This window comes from Podarcis gaigeae (assembly GCF_964106915.1).
Source record: "Podarcis gaigeae genome assembly, chromosome: 17".
Lineage (NCBI taxonomy): Eukaryota > Metazoa > Chordata > Lepidosauria > Squamata > Lacertidae > Podarcis > Podarcis gaigeae.
The window spans coordinates 26,457,487-26,477,858 of record NC_139694.1 but is presented as its reverse complement, the minus strand read 5'-3'; the positions used below and the strand labels follow the sequence as shown (position 1 = coordinate 26,477,858).

The 20,372-nt window shown below is 41.1% G+C and overlaps 1 protein-coding gene across 3 annotated transcripts in view; it reads right to left on the bottom strand.

Annotated features, from left to right (window-relative positions):
- The window catches only part of CNTLN (centlein), a 174,041-nt gene that overhangs the window by 20,932 nt on the left and 132,737 nt on the right, over nt 1-20,372 (bottom strand). For all 3 annotated transcript variants that reach the window (XR_014559314.1, XM_083718417.1, XM_083718416.1), the window contains 5 exons: nt 17,394-17,585; nt 12,838-12,935; nt 10,916-11,042; nt 9,370-9,507; nt 7,025-7,210 (listed from right to left, as the gene is read on the bottom strand). Coding sequence is in view for 2 of the 3 variants with exons in the window: in XM_083718417.1 (XP_083574543.1) it covers nt 7,025-7,210; nt 9,370-9,507; nt 10,916-11,042; nt 12,838-12,935; nt 17,394-17,585 (741 nt within the window). In the remaining variant the exon portion in view is untranslated. The remainder of the gene's footprint in view (nt 1-7,024; nt 7,211-9,369; nt 9,508-10,915; nt 11,043-12,837; nt 12,936-17,393; nt 17,586-20,372) is intronic.

Sequence of the window (20,372 nt, the reverse complement as noted above, 5' to 3'; positions counted from 1 at the left end):
TCAAGATTTCACAAAATTCAGCTGGTATTGTCAAAATTCACCACATTTTGGACACACCCTGTAATGTAAGTTTGCTGAACTATACCACTGAGTAAAATAAGAAATCTTATCACAAAGCCCATGGATACATTTTAAAAATGTTATATATCCTATCTGTAATTCTGGAAATGTTGACTGTTAGAGGTATCGGTTGGTTGCTCGAGAGCAATCAGGCAATATGTCTCAGAAGTGTGTTCTAAAGCTTTCTTATTAGTGATAAAAACCTTTAGAATGCAGAGCGCCTGTATTCCGTGTCTTGCTCATTTACTGGCAGAATCTGAGAGTGGGCAGTCCTTAAACCTTCCCCAGCAGAGTAGTTTCTTGACGCCCAGTCTGCGCCTGCCCTCTCTGCACGGAAGCTTTCTGCACAAGGAAGACTTGGGTAACGGGGGACCTCCCTCCTCCCCGCTTTGCTCCGGCAAGGTGTCCTGGCACCGCCTTTCCTCCTCCATCCCCTGCATCTCCTCTCCACTAGAGGCGGGGCTACCTTCCTCCGCTGAGGAAGTGCTGCTTCCCACGATCTTCGGGGGCTCTCTGTAATCCATCCGGCTTTTCCCCTCTCGCCCCTGAACTGATGGCAGTTCCCTGACATTGACCAAATTATGTTTTTTCATCCCTGAGAGCCAGAAAAAGAAAAGATTCAAAAATTAAAGGTAGCCATGTTGACCCATAAGAAAATTTCAAAACCCTGAGTTTGAGCCAGTGCCTTGTGATGCCCCTCTCAAGACCACTTATGGGGATCCCCCTTTAGGTTATGGACCCAGTATCATATGTCCCCCCTGCCTAGACATTTTCCTGACCTGTGGATGACAGATATGGTGGTGATTTAGTAGACCTGAACTTCACAGTATAGAACAGTCTCTGTCTTCACAATCAGCAGGAGAAAGCATCTCCTTGAAGAGATTTCCATATTTTCTTTTGCCAAAATAGAATTGGTTGCAGGTTCTATGTACTTGCCCTCTTGCCAAAACAATCTTGAACATCTATCATATACTGTATGGAAATAACTATGGGATTGTACCCAAAAGGCATTTCAAGAGCAAGAACAAATAATTTCCCTATACCAGCTCTGGATCAGCACACTACACTGCTATACTGCAGTAACTCTTTAAAACGAAATGTGCTTCTATATTAGTTATGTGAATCAGGTCTATAGACACTTGCCTTTTCAGAATTATATGAGCAGCTGCTGGAAAGATGCTGCCCACTGCCATTTGGCTGCGCGCGCGCGCGCTCTCTCTCTCTCTCTATATATATATTCTAAATTTCAACATAGGCTGAAAGATTTTCAAAGATTATAAATACAGTGGTATCCAGACACAGTTTTTATACTGTAATATTGAAACCTCCAAGGAAATGTGCTATCTGTGTCCAAATCATAAATGGAGCCTAATTTCCAGCACACCAGAAGTTTTCAATTTTTCATCTGGAGCGATACAGAGTCTGTCCAGCATCTACATTATAGCTCCTGGTGTACTGTAGTATTTCTTACCATATGCTAACGCGAAACAGCGAGAATTCAGATATTCACTTCATTCATTAAAATCCAGATAGCCTATTATTTTCCCCTTGCACTCTAATAGATATTCACTGTCACCATCCAGGCTTCTGATTCAATTTGCCTAAATCCCATCTGAAGAGTAATCCTGATGGAGAATTAATTTAATCACCAATTTCTTCTCAGAACCATCTACTGTGGCTGTTTCTTAATACAAGCATTGGCGCCTGACCTGCCACCAAACGGAAGCCTGGTGAATAGAAAATAGTCAGCGAATCATATACATCAAGATTTTCCAGAGGCGTCGTGAAAATGCTCCCATGAGCCACTTGCGGTAGTCTTCTAAAGAAGCCAGCCTATTGACCTTCACATGTTTGAACTATAGCACCACGGACAGCAGTGTGCGGAAGGCTGTTCTAGCACATATGAAAGTGTTTAAATTAAAAACTATTCTGATTTATTTTGTTATCACACATATTATGGATGTCCACAGACTGGCAAGCTCACTGCCTGGCGACAATGGTGCAAATGCATCATACGGGATTTTTTTTCCAAATCTGAACTAAAATTACAACTGTAAGATTGAGCTAAAATGGACCAAAAAGTTCAGTCTTTGCTTTCAAACTGCTCTGACATTAAGCTTGTTTCCTGCGACCAAAAGCTTTAATATACAAGGAATGGTGCTTCCAACCAAAATTATATTATAACATCTATCCAGTCACAGTAGAGAAGCCAGGAAATCTTAGTTATCATCAGGCTACATCCTATTTAACCAGTGTATTACTCACATAGTTCTAGGGCTCTGGTCCTAAACATTTTCCCTGGAAATAGGTCCCACTGAACTCAGTGGGGCTTACTCTGAGTAGACATATTTCAGATTGCATGAATGTAGTCCCAGAGCAATAATTAAATCAAGATCTATAAAGTATGAAAAATTCAGCTTGTTAATTAAATGGTGGAGTATTTGTGGCATTTCTGCAGTATCTGCTGATATTAAATACCAATATGAAGCCCTCCACTTGTAAAACAAAAGCTGCTTTATTTCCACCAATCATACAGTATAAATATGTTAAATTAGGCTTCTGCTATAAATACCAAAACTGATATGAACATGTAGATGAAAACATCCCACATCCTTAAAGGAGATATATGATTGAAATTACCATCAAACAAGTTTTCATTTTTTTAAAGAAAGCCTTTCACACATCCCATATTCTCCAGTATTCCCCCTCAAGTTCAAAATCTCCCAAACGTATCTACTGGTGCAGACATAGCTGACAAGAATCCAAGTTTCCTGTAGATAAATATGATGGCTGAAAGTAACTCAAGGCTGAAGGCTTTGGGGGTTGACAGTACTGTGAACACACGGATCAGATCACTCAAATGAAGAGAGAGAAAAGGTGAAAGCAATATGGACAGCTGCTTGGCCAATAACCTGGGGACACATACTCTTATCTGTAGGACTGGGGTGGCAGGCAGCTGAACTGAGCGTGTTGTAGCAGAGAAAAGGGCAGCAGTGTCTACAGTGAGCAAGATCTATAATGCAAAGTAAAGGCATAATGCAAATTACGATCAAACCGAGAAATGGTACCGTGTTTTGTACTGATGCAGCCCTTACAGTGCTGAAGGTCAAAAGCCAAGGTACGTTTGTATGCCTGGTGTACACTTCAAATGCAGAATGTGTGAAAAGGGTCTCTGTCATTCACTTGAAGATACAGCCGTCTCATAATAAGGGCCGATACAGGAGGGAGAGACATATCAAAGTGGAAAAGGGAAGAGCAGGGCGAGAATAGAAGAAAAATTGGCAGTTTCCTAGAGGGAGAGGGTAGAGATGGCACAGAGTATACTTCAAAGAAGGAGGTGTGCCAGGGGGAGGGGCACAGGTACTGCCTCATTGTGCTAACTTAATTTCCCTATGTGTGGTTTTAGTGGGAAATGCTTAAGAAGTAGTTTTTACATGCAGTATATAGTGCTACTGATACCCGAGGAAGAATCTCAGCTGTTATTTTTCGGTAACACACTGTGCTTAAAAATGGGTTTCAGAGGACTCTCCTTGCATAAATATTTAGCAACTAGGTGAATTCAAGTCAATAATGGCTGCTCTGCTCATCATCAATATCTGATTTCCAGACCACATCTTTGTTTCCTTGCAATTTATCTACCAGGCACAATAGATTAACAGTTTTCAACAAAATTATTCTATCAAATGCATATTGACCTGGGTTTTGTTTATTATGAGGTTTGTAACTGTGTACGTTTTAAGATTGTCACAAATATGTAGAAAAAGGCAGTCCTCACAAATGACAAAATGTGTGAAGCCACTGATTCCTTGCAACGGTTAACCATGTAATGGTGTAACCATATAACAGCATTTCAAGAGTATAATCTAAGGCGTTGGGAAGTCATTTGACATGTTGCCATTGTTAAACAAATGGGAGCCAGAAATCCCAGATGATCAACCTCAAATCACCTGAAGATCTCCCAGTAGATCCCAATCAACCTGCTATATACTAATAGAAAACTCATTCTATGAGGGTGGATTTGTATGTAGGCAAAATGACACCACACAAATGGAAGGCAGGAACACATCTGCAGAAATAAAAGCGAGGGGAAACGAAAGGATGAAAAGGCACAAAAACAGCTTAGTTAGGATTCAGCAGGCTTGGTAGGTATGGAATGCTAACTGGCTATTATTTTTTTGTGCCAAGATTGGGAGAGAGATGTAAGCCTTGTTTGTAATCAAACAACCCTGGGGAAAGGGTTGTGCAAGGCTAGAACCTTGAACAAGAGCATTCTATGCTCCAATAGGGTTGCCATATTTCAAGAAGTAAAAATCCAGACACATAAGTTGTTGAGCTCCACACCCCCCCCCCCCGGTGCAAATTTTCCCATTTCAATTGGCATTTTAATATGGCAACCCTATGCTACAACATTCTCTATACTGCTAAAGCAACATGCAGCAGAGCTCAGTATCTGAATAGTGTAGAGAGGATCTGCACCAGTGCTGCACATGACTACCTGCAGCTGGCTCTGGCCTGGCAGATCACAGAATCATATGAGTTGGAAGGGACCACGGGGATCATCTAGTCCAACCGCCTGTAATGCAGGAATCTTTTGCCCAGTGTGGGGTTCGAACCCACAGCCCTGAGATTAAGTGTCTCATTATCTACCAACTGAGCTATCACTCAGGAGGTATCCATACAATGTAGAAGAGCAGCATGAAAAGCAATGAGTCTTGTGGCCCCTGAAAGATTAAACACCTGTATCATGGTTGCAAGCTTCCGGGCACTACAGGTGCTGCATGCATTGTTATACTAAGTTGGTAGGTATGTTTATGCATGAGTGCCGTGTTAAAAATGTAAACAGATATGAAATGCCCAAAAATACAGATTCTGTAAGGTAAAGGTAAAGGTACCCCTGCCCGTACAGGCCAGTCTTGACACTCAGGGGTTGTGCGCCAATCTCACTCAAGAGGCCAGGGGCCAGCGCTGTCCGGAGACACTTCCGGGTCACGTGGCCAGCGTGACAAAGCTGCATCTGGCGAGCCAGAGCTGCACACGGAAATGCTGTTTACCTTCCCGCTGGTAAGCGGTCCCTATTTATCTACTTGCACCTGGAGGTGCTTTCGAACTGCTAGGTTGGCAGGCGCTGGGACCGAGCAGCGGGAGCGCACCCCGCTGCAGGGATTCGAACCGCCGACCTTTCGATCGGCAAGTCCTAGGCGCTGAGGCTTTAACCCACAGCGCCACCTGCGTCCCACCTAATAGATTCTGAGAAGCATGCAAAACTAGAAAGCAGTGTTGAGGAGTAACAGATATTCTGGAACTGGTACATTCCTAAACACACATAGTGGATAATACAAAATACTACGGGGAAGATGCCACAGGGGCAAGATGCAGTATGCGAAAGGTGTCCTGGGGATGCTGTTTCAAGGAGGCTCCCTAACCATTTTATTATGTAGAACAGGACCTTGGAGTTGATTTCTGTGTTTTCAGTTTGAAGGGATCAATATATGCATGTGGTGAGGTCCTTGACTTTCAAAATTAGTGTTTTCTCTGACATGGTAACTTTGGAGCAATGCTCCCCTAATCTTGTTTGGTCTACTTCTCACAAATTGTGCTCATCTAGGAAAGTCCTGTTACTATAAGCTCATTCCGTTGCATTTTGTGCAGTCGCAGTCCAAAGCACAGCAAAATGTGCTTAAGTTCCAATGAAATCCATCAGTTCTAGGTGTGCTTAGCAGACGAGAACTGTGCCCTGACCATTTTAATACATGCAGCGACACATCTTTTGAGATAGCGTGCTTCATCTTCTTCCTCTGAAAGCTACTCAGCTGTTTTTAGGTGCCGTGTGCTTGACTGTGTTTATCACTTACTATCCAAAGTAGTAATTAGCTTGTTAGGTTGTCAGCAAGCAAGTTAATTTCATTTAGTCTTTATTAATTTCACTCCTGCTGGCAATTTCTTTTTAGCTACCTTTGCTCTTGACAACTTGGCAGTGATCTTCTATTCAACAGAGGGAGGATACATAACTATGATATTTTGGAGATGGCATTTATTTGGAAAGGTCTATTAAATTAAATTTAAAATGTTGATAGAGAAAACAGAATGTTCTATTCCAGATTCATAACAGGTTACGTCAAAGCAAAAGAAGCCCTATGACATTTATCTCACTTTACTGTGACCCACCTTCATAGATACTTCTGTTGCTATTAGTTCTGTGGGGGAGGGGGGCAGCATCTACACATGCCTTTTTCTGCCCTGCACAGCTAACAACCAATTTTTAGGAAATTTACCTTGGAGAAACTGCCTGGGAGAAAAGGATTAAACAGCACCTTCCAAATCAAGCCCTCCCCCCCAACCTTCATACATACCCCTCCCTTAATAGGGCTGCTAATTAGCAAAACAAAATTCAGTGGACATCCTGTTCACAGATCTCCTGTCTGGTTGTGCTGTCTGGACATCACTTTGTGCTCAGGAGAAATTGGGCAGTCACTCATCAAAGGTGAGTCACTGAAACAACAGCTTTGTCCATCTTTGTTCACATGAGGAGAGGTGTTTTTTAATATATACATATATAGGGGGAAGAGGAGTGGGATGGCAGTCTGGAAACCAATCTGAGGGAGGGTCCCAGGGGCTGGGGGGGGGGTCTTGATCTGGATGCTGGGGATATGCTGAGCCAGAAGAAAACTTTGTCCTGGCAACAGTGGATGCCCCAAGTGCAGAGGCAGAAATGTCACCATTGGCCCATCTCACCGTCTGCTAGAAGGACAATAGGAAAACCCTGAAGTCTGGAGTCCACAGGAATATTTGCATTAAATTAGTATGGTGTGGGTCAGCCTTCCCCAACCCAGTGCCCTCCAGATGTTGGAACAGTACTTCTGTCATCCCTAAGCACTGGAGGGCACATCTGGAGGGCACTAGGTTGGGGAAAGCGGACCTAAGGCATGTCACTAAACCAAAAGACAATTTTTTTAAAATACCGAACCTTCACAAAGGTAACGAACTCTTCCACCTTGTCATTGGACATCATCAATTTTTTCTGCAGTACTTCGAGTGCTTGTTCACTTTGCTTTGCCAAGCCATGAAGTTGCTGAGAGGCAGTGGTTTCGAGTTCTGTCATGGCACATTCCGCCTCAGCCATTTTAGCTTCTAGATTGGCGAGTTTAAGCTCCTGAAATAAAGCCACGTGAAAATGATATTGGTATACTTTTTACTCAAGAGCAAAATACCCTAAAGTGAGTCAATCAAGCCATGAGAGGGAATGCGAGTTTTGTGGATACATAGTGAGTCCACAAAGTCCATTGTGTCCCCTTTCTAGGAAGATTCACTGTAGGGACCACAACCTGGTTCCTTCACCCTTAGAGTGGGGCATCCTTAGTTCTTGTCTGATTTCGTGAGGTTAAAACTGTATTCAGCTTCCTTTACCATGTCCATTGCTGTCTTCTTCCAGTGTCACCTATCTATAAAGGTACCTTTGCTTGATTTGCTTTAGGTTACAACGATTTTGTACCTTACTCTCTCCCAATGGAGCAGCCTGTTACCCTCTCCCATGTCCTCACCATTCTTCCTCAGCTGTTTGGGATTAAACAAACTAGAGAAAGGATCTATGTATTGGTGTTAAGCCTTAGTGGCTTAAACCTAAGTGCTGTTTCCTTTGGACTGTATCACACAGTTGTGGATTTTCTACCGAGGGCCTTGGGCTCAATGAAGCCATTGCTGTCCTAATATGGGCTCAGGGTACGACCTGCCCATAATACGAATGTAGGGTTTTTGGCCCAGTAGGAGACAAGAGTAAACTTTGAGTTCATACATGGCCTTCATTCCATCTTTCTTTCCCCCTTTTCCTAGGTACCAACCCATAAGGCAAGGTGAGGCAGCAAGATCCACAGAAGCAGCAGATCTGGAATTCATTGCCCCCTGTTGCTGCTGCTACCACTCCTTGGAGCCTGGGTTTGTGGACTTCTTAAGCCCCACCCAATGCCACCTCTGCAACGACCTTTTGCTCCTCCCATCCTTGCTCCAGATGTAGAATTTTATCCCCCCCCATTCCTGATATGCATCTTCCCTTACCCGTTCTCCCTTGGTGAGGGAGTGCCATTGTGCGGTTTGCCACAGGTGCCAAAACGCCTTGGGCCAGCCCAACTAGGTAATAGGTAATAAGTAAGGTGGGAATGCAGGTGCTGCTGTGGGTTAAACCATAGAGCCTAGGGCTTGCTGATCAGAAGGTCAGCGGTTCAAATCCCTGTGACAGGGTGACCTCCCGTTGCTTGTTCCCTGCTCCTGCCAACCTAGCAGTTTGAAAGCACGTCAAAGTGCAAGTAGATAAATAGGTACTGCTCTGGCGGAAAGGTAAACGGCGTTTCCATGTGCTGCTCTGGTTCACCAGAAGCGGCTTAGTCATGCTAGCCACATGACCCAGAAGCTGTACGCCAGCTCCCTTGGCCAATAAAGCGAGATGAGCGCCGCAACCCCAGAGTCGGCCATGACTGGACCTAATGGTCAGGGGTCCCTTTACCTTTAAGGTGGGAACAGGAACAACACTTAAAACCTCTGTCTCTACCTAGGCTAAAAGAACAATATGAATAGAAAACCAATGGAGAGCCAAAGATATGCTTTCTACGTAGAGCAGGGATGGGGAACCTATGGGCCTTCATATGTTGTTGGACAGCTGTAATTCCTGACGAGTCCACTTCTCCCCCAGCTTCCAAACATTGCATGTCGTTGGTGCTCTCCGGTGGGGGGGGGGGGAGAGGCATGGGGAACTTGGCACTGTGTGGTGCTGGGAAGCCCATCTGCCACTATTGCCATTGTGGCCCTGAACAGCGCCAGATTGTGCTCACACTGTGTTTGGGAGCCAGGAGAGCAGCAGTGCCCCCCACACCAGACCCTACAGGTTTCTCATCCCTGACCTAAGGATAATGATGGTGTGCACCACAGGAGCATGTTCACATATTCCCTGACTGCCCCAACCAGAAGTTTCAGTCCTTGCTTCTTGAATTGCACAGAAAAAAGCAGCTCCGCTGAACCCATTTTAGGGTGCTACAAACAGGGTCATATTGAATTTCATTACCTAGGCTAATATCACAGAACATCATACTGTGATTCATTTAATTCATCTTCAAATATGCATTTTGCCATTACATTCGTATCTTGTAAAGGCTCCAAATCCAAGAGAATAAAAACCACAGAGATACAGTGATGGGTAGAGTGAAAATGCAGAGTTGCTGACCTCACCACTCTTTTCCTTTTGGTAATAAACACTGTACATGAAAAGGTTAGGTAGAAATTAAATATTCTGTGTTTAATCCAAAACAATCTGTAACCATGTACCTTTTTCTCCAGCTCCTCCTTAGCTTTGCGATTCATCTGCTCATATTGTGCCTTTTCTTTTGTAGCTACATTAAGCCTTTGCTTTAGTGAATCAATCGACGTTTTTTTGTTTGAACAATCTTCCGTCAATGACTTTACCTGAAGTAACACCCAGAGAATAACTGTTATTAGGGAAAACATTTGCATCGTTTTGAGGGGAAACCTAAAACGTTTTGCCAAAATAACAACTACGTTTAATTGTAAACATTTCTTTTGCCAGTTTAGGTGAAAAGGCTGGCAGATCTCTTTCAGTTGTTCCTGCAGGGACTGTATCCCATGGAAATCAATAGAACTTATTCACACATAACTGGCTACAGAGCTGCAAGTTCGTAGTTATTACAAAATTCATAGCATTTAGCAAGTAGACAGATATAAGCATGCAGAAAGTATAGCTACATGGAGATTTAGTGCTTTCAGGTTTTGATGGAAACAAATATTAACCACACAACCCTTCTGTTAGTATCCAGCACCTATAGATTTTGTTTGGATCAGCCTTTCTCAAACAACTGTAAAGGAAATGTATTCAAGTTCTATGCAATCTATGGTATGCAGATACTTTCTCTCCCCGAAATCAAAACATGCAAGATTTAATATCACAGCTCTTCAAAACATTGATTTTCTAAAACAGAAACAAAATCAAGGATTCATTTTGCACCTTCCTGGTGTGATTTCCTCTCAACCCCACCCCCCCCCTTTTTTGGCTGATGATTTCTTAATGACATCTTATCTCTGACATGGAGGGCAAGAGAGTAGTTCTCTCTGGAACTGACAAGTGCTTAATGGCTGCCGGTGCAGGCTACTTTCAGAGCAACGCAGCCAGCACCTGATTTTAAAGAGAATCAAAGTAGGGCTCGCCTCGAAAACTATTTCTGCTCTGAGGTTGTACAGTGTGAAGCCTCAGGGGTTCCTCCATGTGAGCCCTGTTTGCTGGGAATAAAAGGGTGCTGGGCAGATAGAGTAAGGAAGGCGCAATTTCACTTCTCGTCCCTTTAAGCATCTGCAAAATGCATTAAATATTTAGGGAGAAAACAACTTGCAGAATAGCATAAAATGGAATCATTAAATATATAACAGCAAAAGGGATAACATGTCACTGTTATTATAAAGCTAATTGAAATGTAATCTTTTCTTTCTGCTAGATGTTAGATAGAACAAACACATATATTTCACATATCAGGGATTTGAGCTGCATTTTTTTTGAAATTAACAAGCATAAGAAAAACCAGCTTCACTATATACCATATGTACACAGCAAACCTTTCATTCTCACATTAAATTATTTTACTGTTTAGATAGCACAAATGTGCTCTCTCTATGTATGAATGGAATTATCACGACTACTGCAATTAATCAATGAAATCTGATAGCATTTCTAAGTGGATACAAATGCAACACTTTTTTAAAAACAAACAAACAAAACCTCCCCAACGGTGTTAATATTTTGATTTTTGTATGTGATGCTCATTTTGGAGGAGGAGGGATTAAACACACACAAAACATGACATACCTTTTCTTCAAGAATTTGTAGTTTTTCATTAAAGCTTTTTTCTTTTTCCTGATTTGCTTTCATGCGCAGCTTCCAATCTTCTATTAAATTTCTTTTCATACTTAGGTCTCTCTCCATTCGAGAAATCCTTCAAATAAGGCGGAATGCAATATCCACAGAATTAGGAAACATTAATACTGTGTGCTTATTTTGAATAATTAAAATGTATGACTCTGATGAGTGCTAATCTTTGTACATTTTGCCAGTGCAAAGGAGTTGAAAATCATTGCATTTTTCTACACATATAAAGATACAAGACATAAATTGAAACTCTGTGGACTTCTGAATTGCAAGCACAACATTATTATACCAGCAATGCAAATACACAGCACTTCCTACAGTTAATCATACTAAGGTGAGCATACAATTATGAGCAAAGGGAAAGCAGAATATTGCATTATTTTGGTGTAGGCTGACAAAGTGAAGAAGAGGAAGAATGTAATTTACTAAAGTATCAATTTAAAAGTGCAAATATGTGGACTGCCCAGCATGATTATACACCTTTATTTAGGATGTAGAAAGCTTCATAACAATAAAAAGGAAGGAATTAAAATATGTCTGTGGGTAATATCTGTGGAAAATCAATATGCTGATTTCAAAGACAGCATTGCTTTCACACATAGCATCTCTGAAGGAAATGCAAACTTTTCCGTAGCAAATCTGTGGCAAAGGAATTTTAAAAACTGCTGATTGGGTGATATGTGAGACAAACAGGATGCCTATTGCCTTATTACTTGAAACTGTTTTCTTATGGACACAATACTTTATCCAAATAAATCAAATCAGTCTGTTGAATATACAGAATACATTGTTGTTGATATCATGTCACATAAAATCAGCAAGAAAACCATGGCATAATAAAAAAGGATAGAAGGAATTTACATTTCAATGGTCACCTAACAGTGTACTGGGAGAAATCAAGTAGATCACCTCCAGCAAAGCACATTCAGTATTTACTATATAAAATAATGGTAGGGCACAGTCTTATCTAAAATCTAAAAAAATGGAGGTGCTGGGTTCTTTAGGTGCATCTTAAGGCATTAATCAATGAAATATGCATTCCATGAATGTATTTTAAACATACTCCCATCTTAAAGGTGAAGGAACCACGTCAATAAAATATTTTTAATTTCCAAGATCACACATTAGTAGGTAACAGGTTTACTCATTTGGAGGTGTTTCTGTGACTTTAATATTTGACTAGATAATCAATCTACAAATCTATAGTATGCACTTCTGGAATAAACCAGCATAGTTAAAATACAGTGTTATGTATGTAAAATAAATGAGATGTGGTTTTCAAAGTTAATGTTTTTCAGAGTTAAAACTGCAATCCTATAATAAACACTTAGCTGGGAGTCAGCCCTACTGAATACAATGGGATGTATTTCTGAGTAAACAGGAATAGGGTTGCAGAGTTAACAAACATAAAAATGAATAAGCCTAACTGCCCTTTTGCACCTTTTACAGATGTAAAACTGGAGATTTAATCCTGTTTAAGCATCTAAACCTTGACTTGTCTTTAAGCCCTTAGGCATTTGTATTTGAAAGACTGCTTTTAGCTAGGGTGAGGCAATCATTTAGATTTACATCAAGGGATAAGCAAGCCTACTGTGCAATCTGAAATGTGACTGTTGATACTCTTTTTGCTACACAGAAATTATAGTCAGTTAACAACTCATCAGTTTTTGTCTTTTGCTTTTAAAGTCATCAGCATGGACTGCTGCAATAGTTTGAAATAGGCATCATAAAGGAAAAAAAGAAACTGGATGGAAAATATCACTTCCAGAAAAATGTCTCTACTTGATCCAAAATTCTGTTAAGTAATTACATTTCTGCCACTGGGGGGAACCAGACACAATGGAGAAGCAAAGTGAACCTACTTTTCCTGTAGTTCCCGCATCTGTTCTTCTTTTCGCTGGACTTCATATTTCAAAGATTTAATGGTTGATGACTGTTTAGTGATTTCATTATTTGCATTCTAGATTGAATAAAATATTTATTAAAGCCTCAATAGTGTAGATTTAGAATTATCGAAAGTATAACTCATAATGATCTTGTTTCAAACAAAAAAAATTACTGTATAATAGTTTATAGTCTATTTTGATCACTATTAAACAATCATTAGTGTACATCACAGCACAAAAGAATATCTCTTACAGCTTTTGCGCTTAGAAATTCTGCCCTTTAGAAACACTTTGCTAATGTTTCACACTGCTGACTTTATAACCACTAAATGGTTATTTATCAGGGCCAGCCCAGAGGTAGATACGTCTCGTCTTATTTGGCAGAAAAAATATTAAACTCTTACGATCGGCTTACAGAAATTTTCCATCAACTGTGTTTCCTCAAAGGGTAGGCTTGGGAAACAAAAGGCATATGTCTGAGAGACCTGTGCTTCTTCTCGGTCTTTTGATCTTCAAGATTTGCATGAGACCTATGAGAAACATTTCGTAGGAGCAGGAGTTGATCGTACAGATTTTTGGTCTGTTGTCCCATATCCTCCTTAGGAGTAGTCACACAGGACACCAGCATCTGGTTCACTTCCTCTACTGTTACTATTTTCACCGCCAACACGTCAGAATTTTAGCAGCCTAAACAAGGATGTCCATAGACCTTGTCTTGTCTATGTATACTACTCGGAAGTAGACAGCACAACTCACTGTACACAGATGATCAAAATAACTGACTTAAATCAGTTATTTTAGGCAATTCTGGGGGAAAAGGGAATGTCACAAAAAGAAACCTCACAGCCGTTTGAAATAATCCTACCATATTTTCCAGAGTGATCAACAGCTAAAATTGGTGGCATGGAACTGCAACAATTAACTTTCATTTCAGAGTATTTCAGAGTAAATGGCATTCTCTTCTCCTCCACCTTTCGGGGCAGAAGTGGGAGATGAATTCACCGTAGGTGTGCATTCCTATTTGCAAGTTCAGCCCTTGTTCTGGCCTGGGGAATTTACACATTAGGTGTAAAACTGTGAGTGAAGAGATGGGATAGGCAGTAAAGCCAAACTCTGCTGGAAAGTCTCCTGCTCACTGCAGCCTTCTAACTCCCATTAACATTAATGGGAGCCTTGCACATAGTATTCTTCCCCTCAAGGGAAGTATAGACTCTGATGGGTAGAGTATGGGGTAAACTGCAGTTATATTGAGCAGCCTCTTCTGCACTGCTACACCCTTTTACTCACTGGCTTAAAAATAAAATGATAGTTGTTCCTCTAATTAAAATCCAATAATACTGGCAACCCACAGTGCCTTGAAATTCCGACATTTTCTCATGGCAGGGACTATAACGACCCTGTTTTAACATTCATATAATGAAATAAAAATTAAAAGCAGGTTTGCGAAGGATTCAAACGCAACTTGGTAAAGCATGCCAGGAAGTTGAACCTCTAATTACTTTTTTCTTTAAAAAAAAAAAATTAAGGCTGGCTCTGCACGTTCATAAACACAATCATACTGTAAGGGATGAAAAATAATGTCTAGTTTATACTCCTGAGCCACAAAAAGAATGCAAGTCATAATTCTTGCGTTACAGCGCACTTCAACAGGAGCTTTCTCTGGGTAAGGAAAAAGATTTTTCAGAACAGAGCTGCAGTCATTTATTACATTTACCAAAAAAAAAAAAAAGGTGGGGGGGAGGGGGAAGCAAAATGTTTTCATGTGGTCAAAGCATGCCTAGGATTCCAGCCGTTCTGCATTGGGCATGTCACCCCAACCTGAAATATATGAAGTTTAACCTGAGAATAGTTAAAATGATAGATGGCAACAGAATAATAACTGAAGTTCCTTAGGCCAACTTGTGCAGCGTGACCTTCATTAAGGGTGAAGTGCAACACGCCGTCAGAGGCATTTACATGTGCCAAGTGAAAGTGGACACTTGTGCGGAACGTGGGCCTCTGCAAAGAGCTACACAGCAGTGCTTGTGTCCGAGGGGGAAAGTCACCACTTCCTGTGGAAAACAACGCTGCAAAGAAGGGGAAAGGAAATGAAGCAAATCTCTTCCAGCAGTGATTGGGTAGGAGTGTTAAGATGCAGGAAGCCTGGTTCTCAAAAACCACTTATTGTGTGGTTAGACTTTGGAATTTGGAAAAGGGGGGGAAAAAATACATGAATAAGGTACAATCTCAGACTATTTATCCTAAACCTTGCAGGGAAAACCGAGACGCGTGCAAAAACGATGATGGTTTTATAACAGGTTCCCAGGAAGTCAGATGCATGGTATAAGTTTATTGTGTTGCTAATAGCTTTCTTAAAATTCTCTTTGCTAAAGTTGTTGGACAATGCAGGACACACCGAGGGGTGTATTAAGAAGCCACACAGTTAATATGTAAACTTTGATATGTGGGTAGCTGTAGCAAATCACCATGTTGTGTTTTTCCATACTGCAGCAAGCTTCCAGGTGTATCCATTGTAACTGCTTGAAAAGCAAGGCAGTCTTATGACCAATGGGCTATACTAGGAAGCCTTGTGGTATAGGGATCAGAGTGATAGACTAGGACTGGGAAAACTCCGGTTCAATTCCCAACTCAGCCATGAACCTTACTGGTTGATTTGGCACCAGTCAGCATCTCTCAAACCAGCCTACCTCCTAGGGTTGTGGTGAGGATTTGTTTATTATTATTATTATTATTTTGGAAGGGGAGACAAAATATATGCTGCCTTGAGTGAACTGAAGGAAAGGCAGGATATGCAGGATATAAATGCAATAAATAATAAAACAATGTTGACTTTGGAAAAGCACTGGGATACTTGATTAGGGTTTTCATGAGTAAGTACTGAGAGACTAAAGCAGGGTTCCACTAAAATCTGCTTAACTAAATCAGGAATTAGATTCAGGTAGGTAGCCGTGTTGGTCTGATGCAGTCTCTCTCTCTCTCTCTATATATATATATATACATACACACACACACACACACACACACACACACACACAGTCCAGTAGCATCTTAGAGACCAGTTAAGTTTGTTCTTGGTATAAGCTTTCATATCTGAAGAAGTGTGCATGCACACGAAGGCTTATACCAAGAACAAACTTGTTTTATTTTTTTATATAAATCAGGGATGCCATCGCACAGTGCTATGAAGGTTCATTTGGCTCCAAGTAAATATTTCATTATCCGCCATCCATGAGATAGGAAAATAACATACGAAAATTCACTACTTTGAAATAGTCTGTCCACAAAGATGAAACCATGGGCTTTCCCCTCCAGCTTACCCCAGGGTTTTTCCTTTTACCAAGAGGTACCAAGCTCTATCTGAATCCGAATTTTAGTATGTTATTTTCTGAGACCTGTGCATAGTATGGAAGCACTTCTGTGGCCATCCGGTGCTGGGCTCCCCACCCCTTTCCCTCCCTGCCTTTTGCTCAGCACTGGGAAGACAAGAACGTAACTCTGTCCTGTCTGCCCTGCCAACGGCTACTGGGGATAGTCTAGGTCCTATTGGAATCCAGCTCACATGAGCCCCAGCCAGCAAACAGTCAGAGATTATCAGAGCTGCAGTGCAACAACAGTATGGGAGAGGCACCATGTTGGTTACTCCTAGCCTATCCAATTCCAGCTATTCCACAATCTTATCTTGTAGCTGCTAATACAATTCCTATTCCATGTCGCTATCAACATTCAAATATCACAAAACCTTCAGTCTGCATGTACTCTTCCTTTCTGTTTCTCCAACCTGTGCTCTCTATGTACTTTTTGATATTGCCAATGTTTCCATTAAGATTAACCTCCATACAGCAATTCTAACTCCCTTCAATAAGTCAGGAATGCAAAATAATCATTGTTATAAATGTGATTGGTGGAGTCATGCTGGGTTTTTTAAATGTTCACCAATACTGTTGAAAGTCAATAGCATTTTCCAATTAGGCTTGAGGCTTTCCCAGAAACATTAGAAAGACTTTCAGACAGGTGTTCCAGAAAGGAAGTTGTTTCTGGTAGTGGGCAGCAACAGAGGGTTGAAGAGAATATGACTACAGGGACCTCTTTCTTCTAGATTATATTTTCATACTGTCCCAAAATGCAAGGAGGTCACTATCCTCTCAAACAGCTGTAATGGTGATTTCTATCCTTCATAGGACACATATATCCAGTGAATATAGCAATTTTAAATCTCACTTCTTATACTGTAAGGACTGGAATCATATGACTTGTCTTAAACACAGCCTAACACTTTCAACAAGCCAGATTTAATCATAGTCCTGAATCTGATTTATTTTCTCTAATCTTTGAACAGATGAAGCGAGCCAATTCAATTTCATCTGACTGAATGTTAAGTTATTCTTATTTAATTATGGTTGTGTGACCATCATTTAATAGCAAATTTACCTAAGCCGCAAGATGCATTTTATTTTTGGTCTTTCAGCGCTTGATACTCTCTTTAGGCCATAAAAGTGCAAATTTCATAATAATTTCATAACGTGGACTGTCACCTTCAGTTTACACTGCAGCTGCTTCATTTCCAAATCTACATTCTTTAATGGAGTTGCTGGTGTCATTCCAGTAGGGCCAGATGTCACAGGAGACAGACCCTCTCTCACTTTCATAGACTGGGTCAGGTGGTCCAACTTCCCTTGTAAATCTGATTTTTCTCGCTGCAACTCAGTCAGGTTGGACGTCAGTGTCTGTTTTCCAAAGAAAGTAATAATAGCGACAGTTGTGTTCAAATGCAATAGAGACCAACGTGCTGTATAATTTTACAGTTTAGCATTACGAAACACAACATATGCACCGTGCATTGTCCAAATTGCAAATGGGTTGGCTGATTTCACTGGTTGCAAAACAGACACAACCATATTAAAGAGGAAGAGAGAAAGGAGACAGGCTGCCTTTAGTGATATTTGCCCATCAAAGGGAAGAGGGAAATGATGCTTTAAAGAATAGTTAATACCGTTCCCCACTGCCACTGTGATGTGTATGTGAAAACAGTGAAATGTTCTCAGATTTCACTTTATGTAAGAAATGTGGATTGAATGTAATGGCCGCTGGAATAAGTTCACATGAATATTCTATTGACAAATGCTATGGAGCAGTGTGCTTTGACTTATTAGGTTTGTAGGACTTGTGGAGGTTAAAGCAAAATAGACCATATGCACTGCAGAACTTCTGTTTGGCTGGTCTTTATGTTGTTGCTTCTTCCGTTCCTCATGTACACACAAGAGCCAGGAAACCACAAATTCCATAACCTTGACCCTGGGGCTGATGTACTTAACTGGTAAAAGCCAAGCTGGAGCACGACAAGATAGCAGATGTTAGTTGTTTATTCCACTGGGTAGGTCTTACCACCCAACACTGCAGCCAAAATGCTTCTCATTTAGCAACATAAATGTTAAGTCCAATTAGCAGATGAGGCTTGTTAGGGATTTAGTTCATATGAATAGCAAGCAAATAAACTATTTCAGTCTTACTGAATTTGACTGACAACGGATCAGGAGCATTTATGCGATGTGAAATGGTGCTGCAGCGTAAGTCTTAAAATGGTAAAATGAAGGTATTCAGTATTTACCTTAATTTTGCTATGCTGTGGAATATAGGAACATGTTTTATTCTATAATAGCTGGAATAATCTTTTACCAGTCTGTAGTCAGCAGAAAGCCACCAAGCTTTTAATGGCATAACAGCCGAAGGCTCCTTAAGAGCTCAACAATAGTACTATTTTAATATTCCAAAGATGCTTATAATATGGTAGTTTAACATAAGGAACAATTAGACAAAATGGTATTGCAATCTCTCAGAGGAGCAAAAAACTTCCCTTGTGAAGACTCCCAATTAGACACTGCAAAAGATGCTACCATTTAAAACAGCTAGCTGTAGCTACTTTATATTTTGTACTGAAATAAGGAGATAAGAAACAGATACACTATAATGTTAATCTGAAGGTAGAAGGCAGGAAATAGAAGAAAGGACTTAGGAGGCATGCACAAAAGCAAAGAATGTAGACAGGAAAAGGGAACATTAAAAAAAGAATTGGAAGGAAATATTGGGGCGTTATTAAAACAGACAATGAGCCGCCCCAGAGAAAAATTGGGAGGCAGTGGGTTTGCCCAACATATATTTTCTCCACAAAGCCTTAAGACTCATGTATTCATTTCTTGCTCCTTTTCATTGATGTCTTCACTAAATTTGCCATGTCTCTCGCCTTAAAAACATCAGGACACCTGATAATGTTCATATTTTATCATTTAAATCATTTGTGTGTGTGCATGTGTGTATATCTCCTGTTCTCTACTACTGAACCTGAAAGACTAGAAGAAGATGGAGAATCACAGGGCTCGTTTAAAAGAGGGCAGTGCTTTCTTTTGAGCTGAATAATTTTACTGTGGGGTTGGTGGAGGTGTGTGTACAATATATGATCAACACAAACCAGAGCTATATGGTATTTATTTTTAATTCAGTGAGGTGGAAAGACACGCAGATAAATTATAATATGTCTGGTGTCAGATGTGTTGTGCCGGCTGGGGTACTTTGCTCACCTTTGGTCCCCACCCTCATTCAGCTCTCTCACCTGTGGCTCCTAGAAGCTGTCAGCATGTGACAGCAACCACACACACCGGGAATGGCTTCAGCAGGCTGGCTAACCCAGGTGAAGGTAGCTGATGGGTCTCAAACCCTCAGTGAGTTAGGGACTTCCCCTGGATGCAAAGATAGGGTCCGGTTGATTGACCCATAGTGGGTCTAACAGCACGTTATGTAGAGGGAAGGGAGTAGCAGATGGCACTCATCAACAAGGAAAGGGAGCCCATCTAAGAGAAGGAAAACCCTGATCCTAAACCTCTCTGCCTTGTGGGATATCTTCAGAAGAAGAAAAGGCAAATGCGTAAACCCTACACAAATCTGGAGTGGTCACTGAGACTGTTGCATGACACTTTGTACGCCTCCTTCCAGCAACTCCTGCAGCCAAGCTGGTGCCAAACGTATTGTTCTGCTTTCCTTTGAACGATATCAGTGAGGCCAAGATGGGGGTCTTATTTGGGCAGCCTAGGACCTCCATACACAATGCCCTGGCTTGAGCCCTGGGGAGGTCACTTCGGTGCTGCTAACACAGCAGTTTGACTTCACCCCCAGAGGCGCACTTTCAAGACAGATGGGTGCCAACAACAATTCACACTCTATTTTACTTTGTATGATCCTGTGTATATGACATACACCATGTTGGCTGGAGTCGATAGGAGCTGTAGTCTGGGGGCACCAGGTTGGAGATGGGTAACATACACATAATTATATTGAAAGCAACGAAGACATTAACTATCAATTGTAAAAGAAACCAACTTTTCCCTAAAAGCTTTAAGCAACAAAACCACAGTTGTTTAAAATGAGACTGAAAAACATTGAAACTTAACCTATACTCTAGTCACCCCAAAAGCCTATCCAAACGTCAATACCATAATTTACTTATTGAGACATTCAGTGGC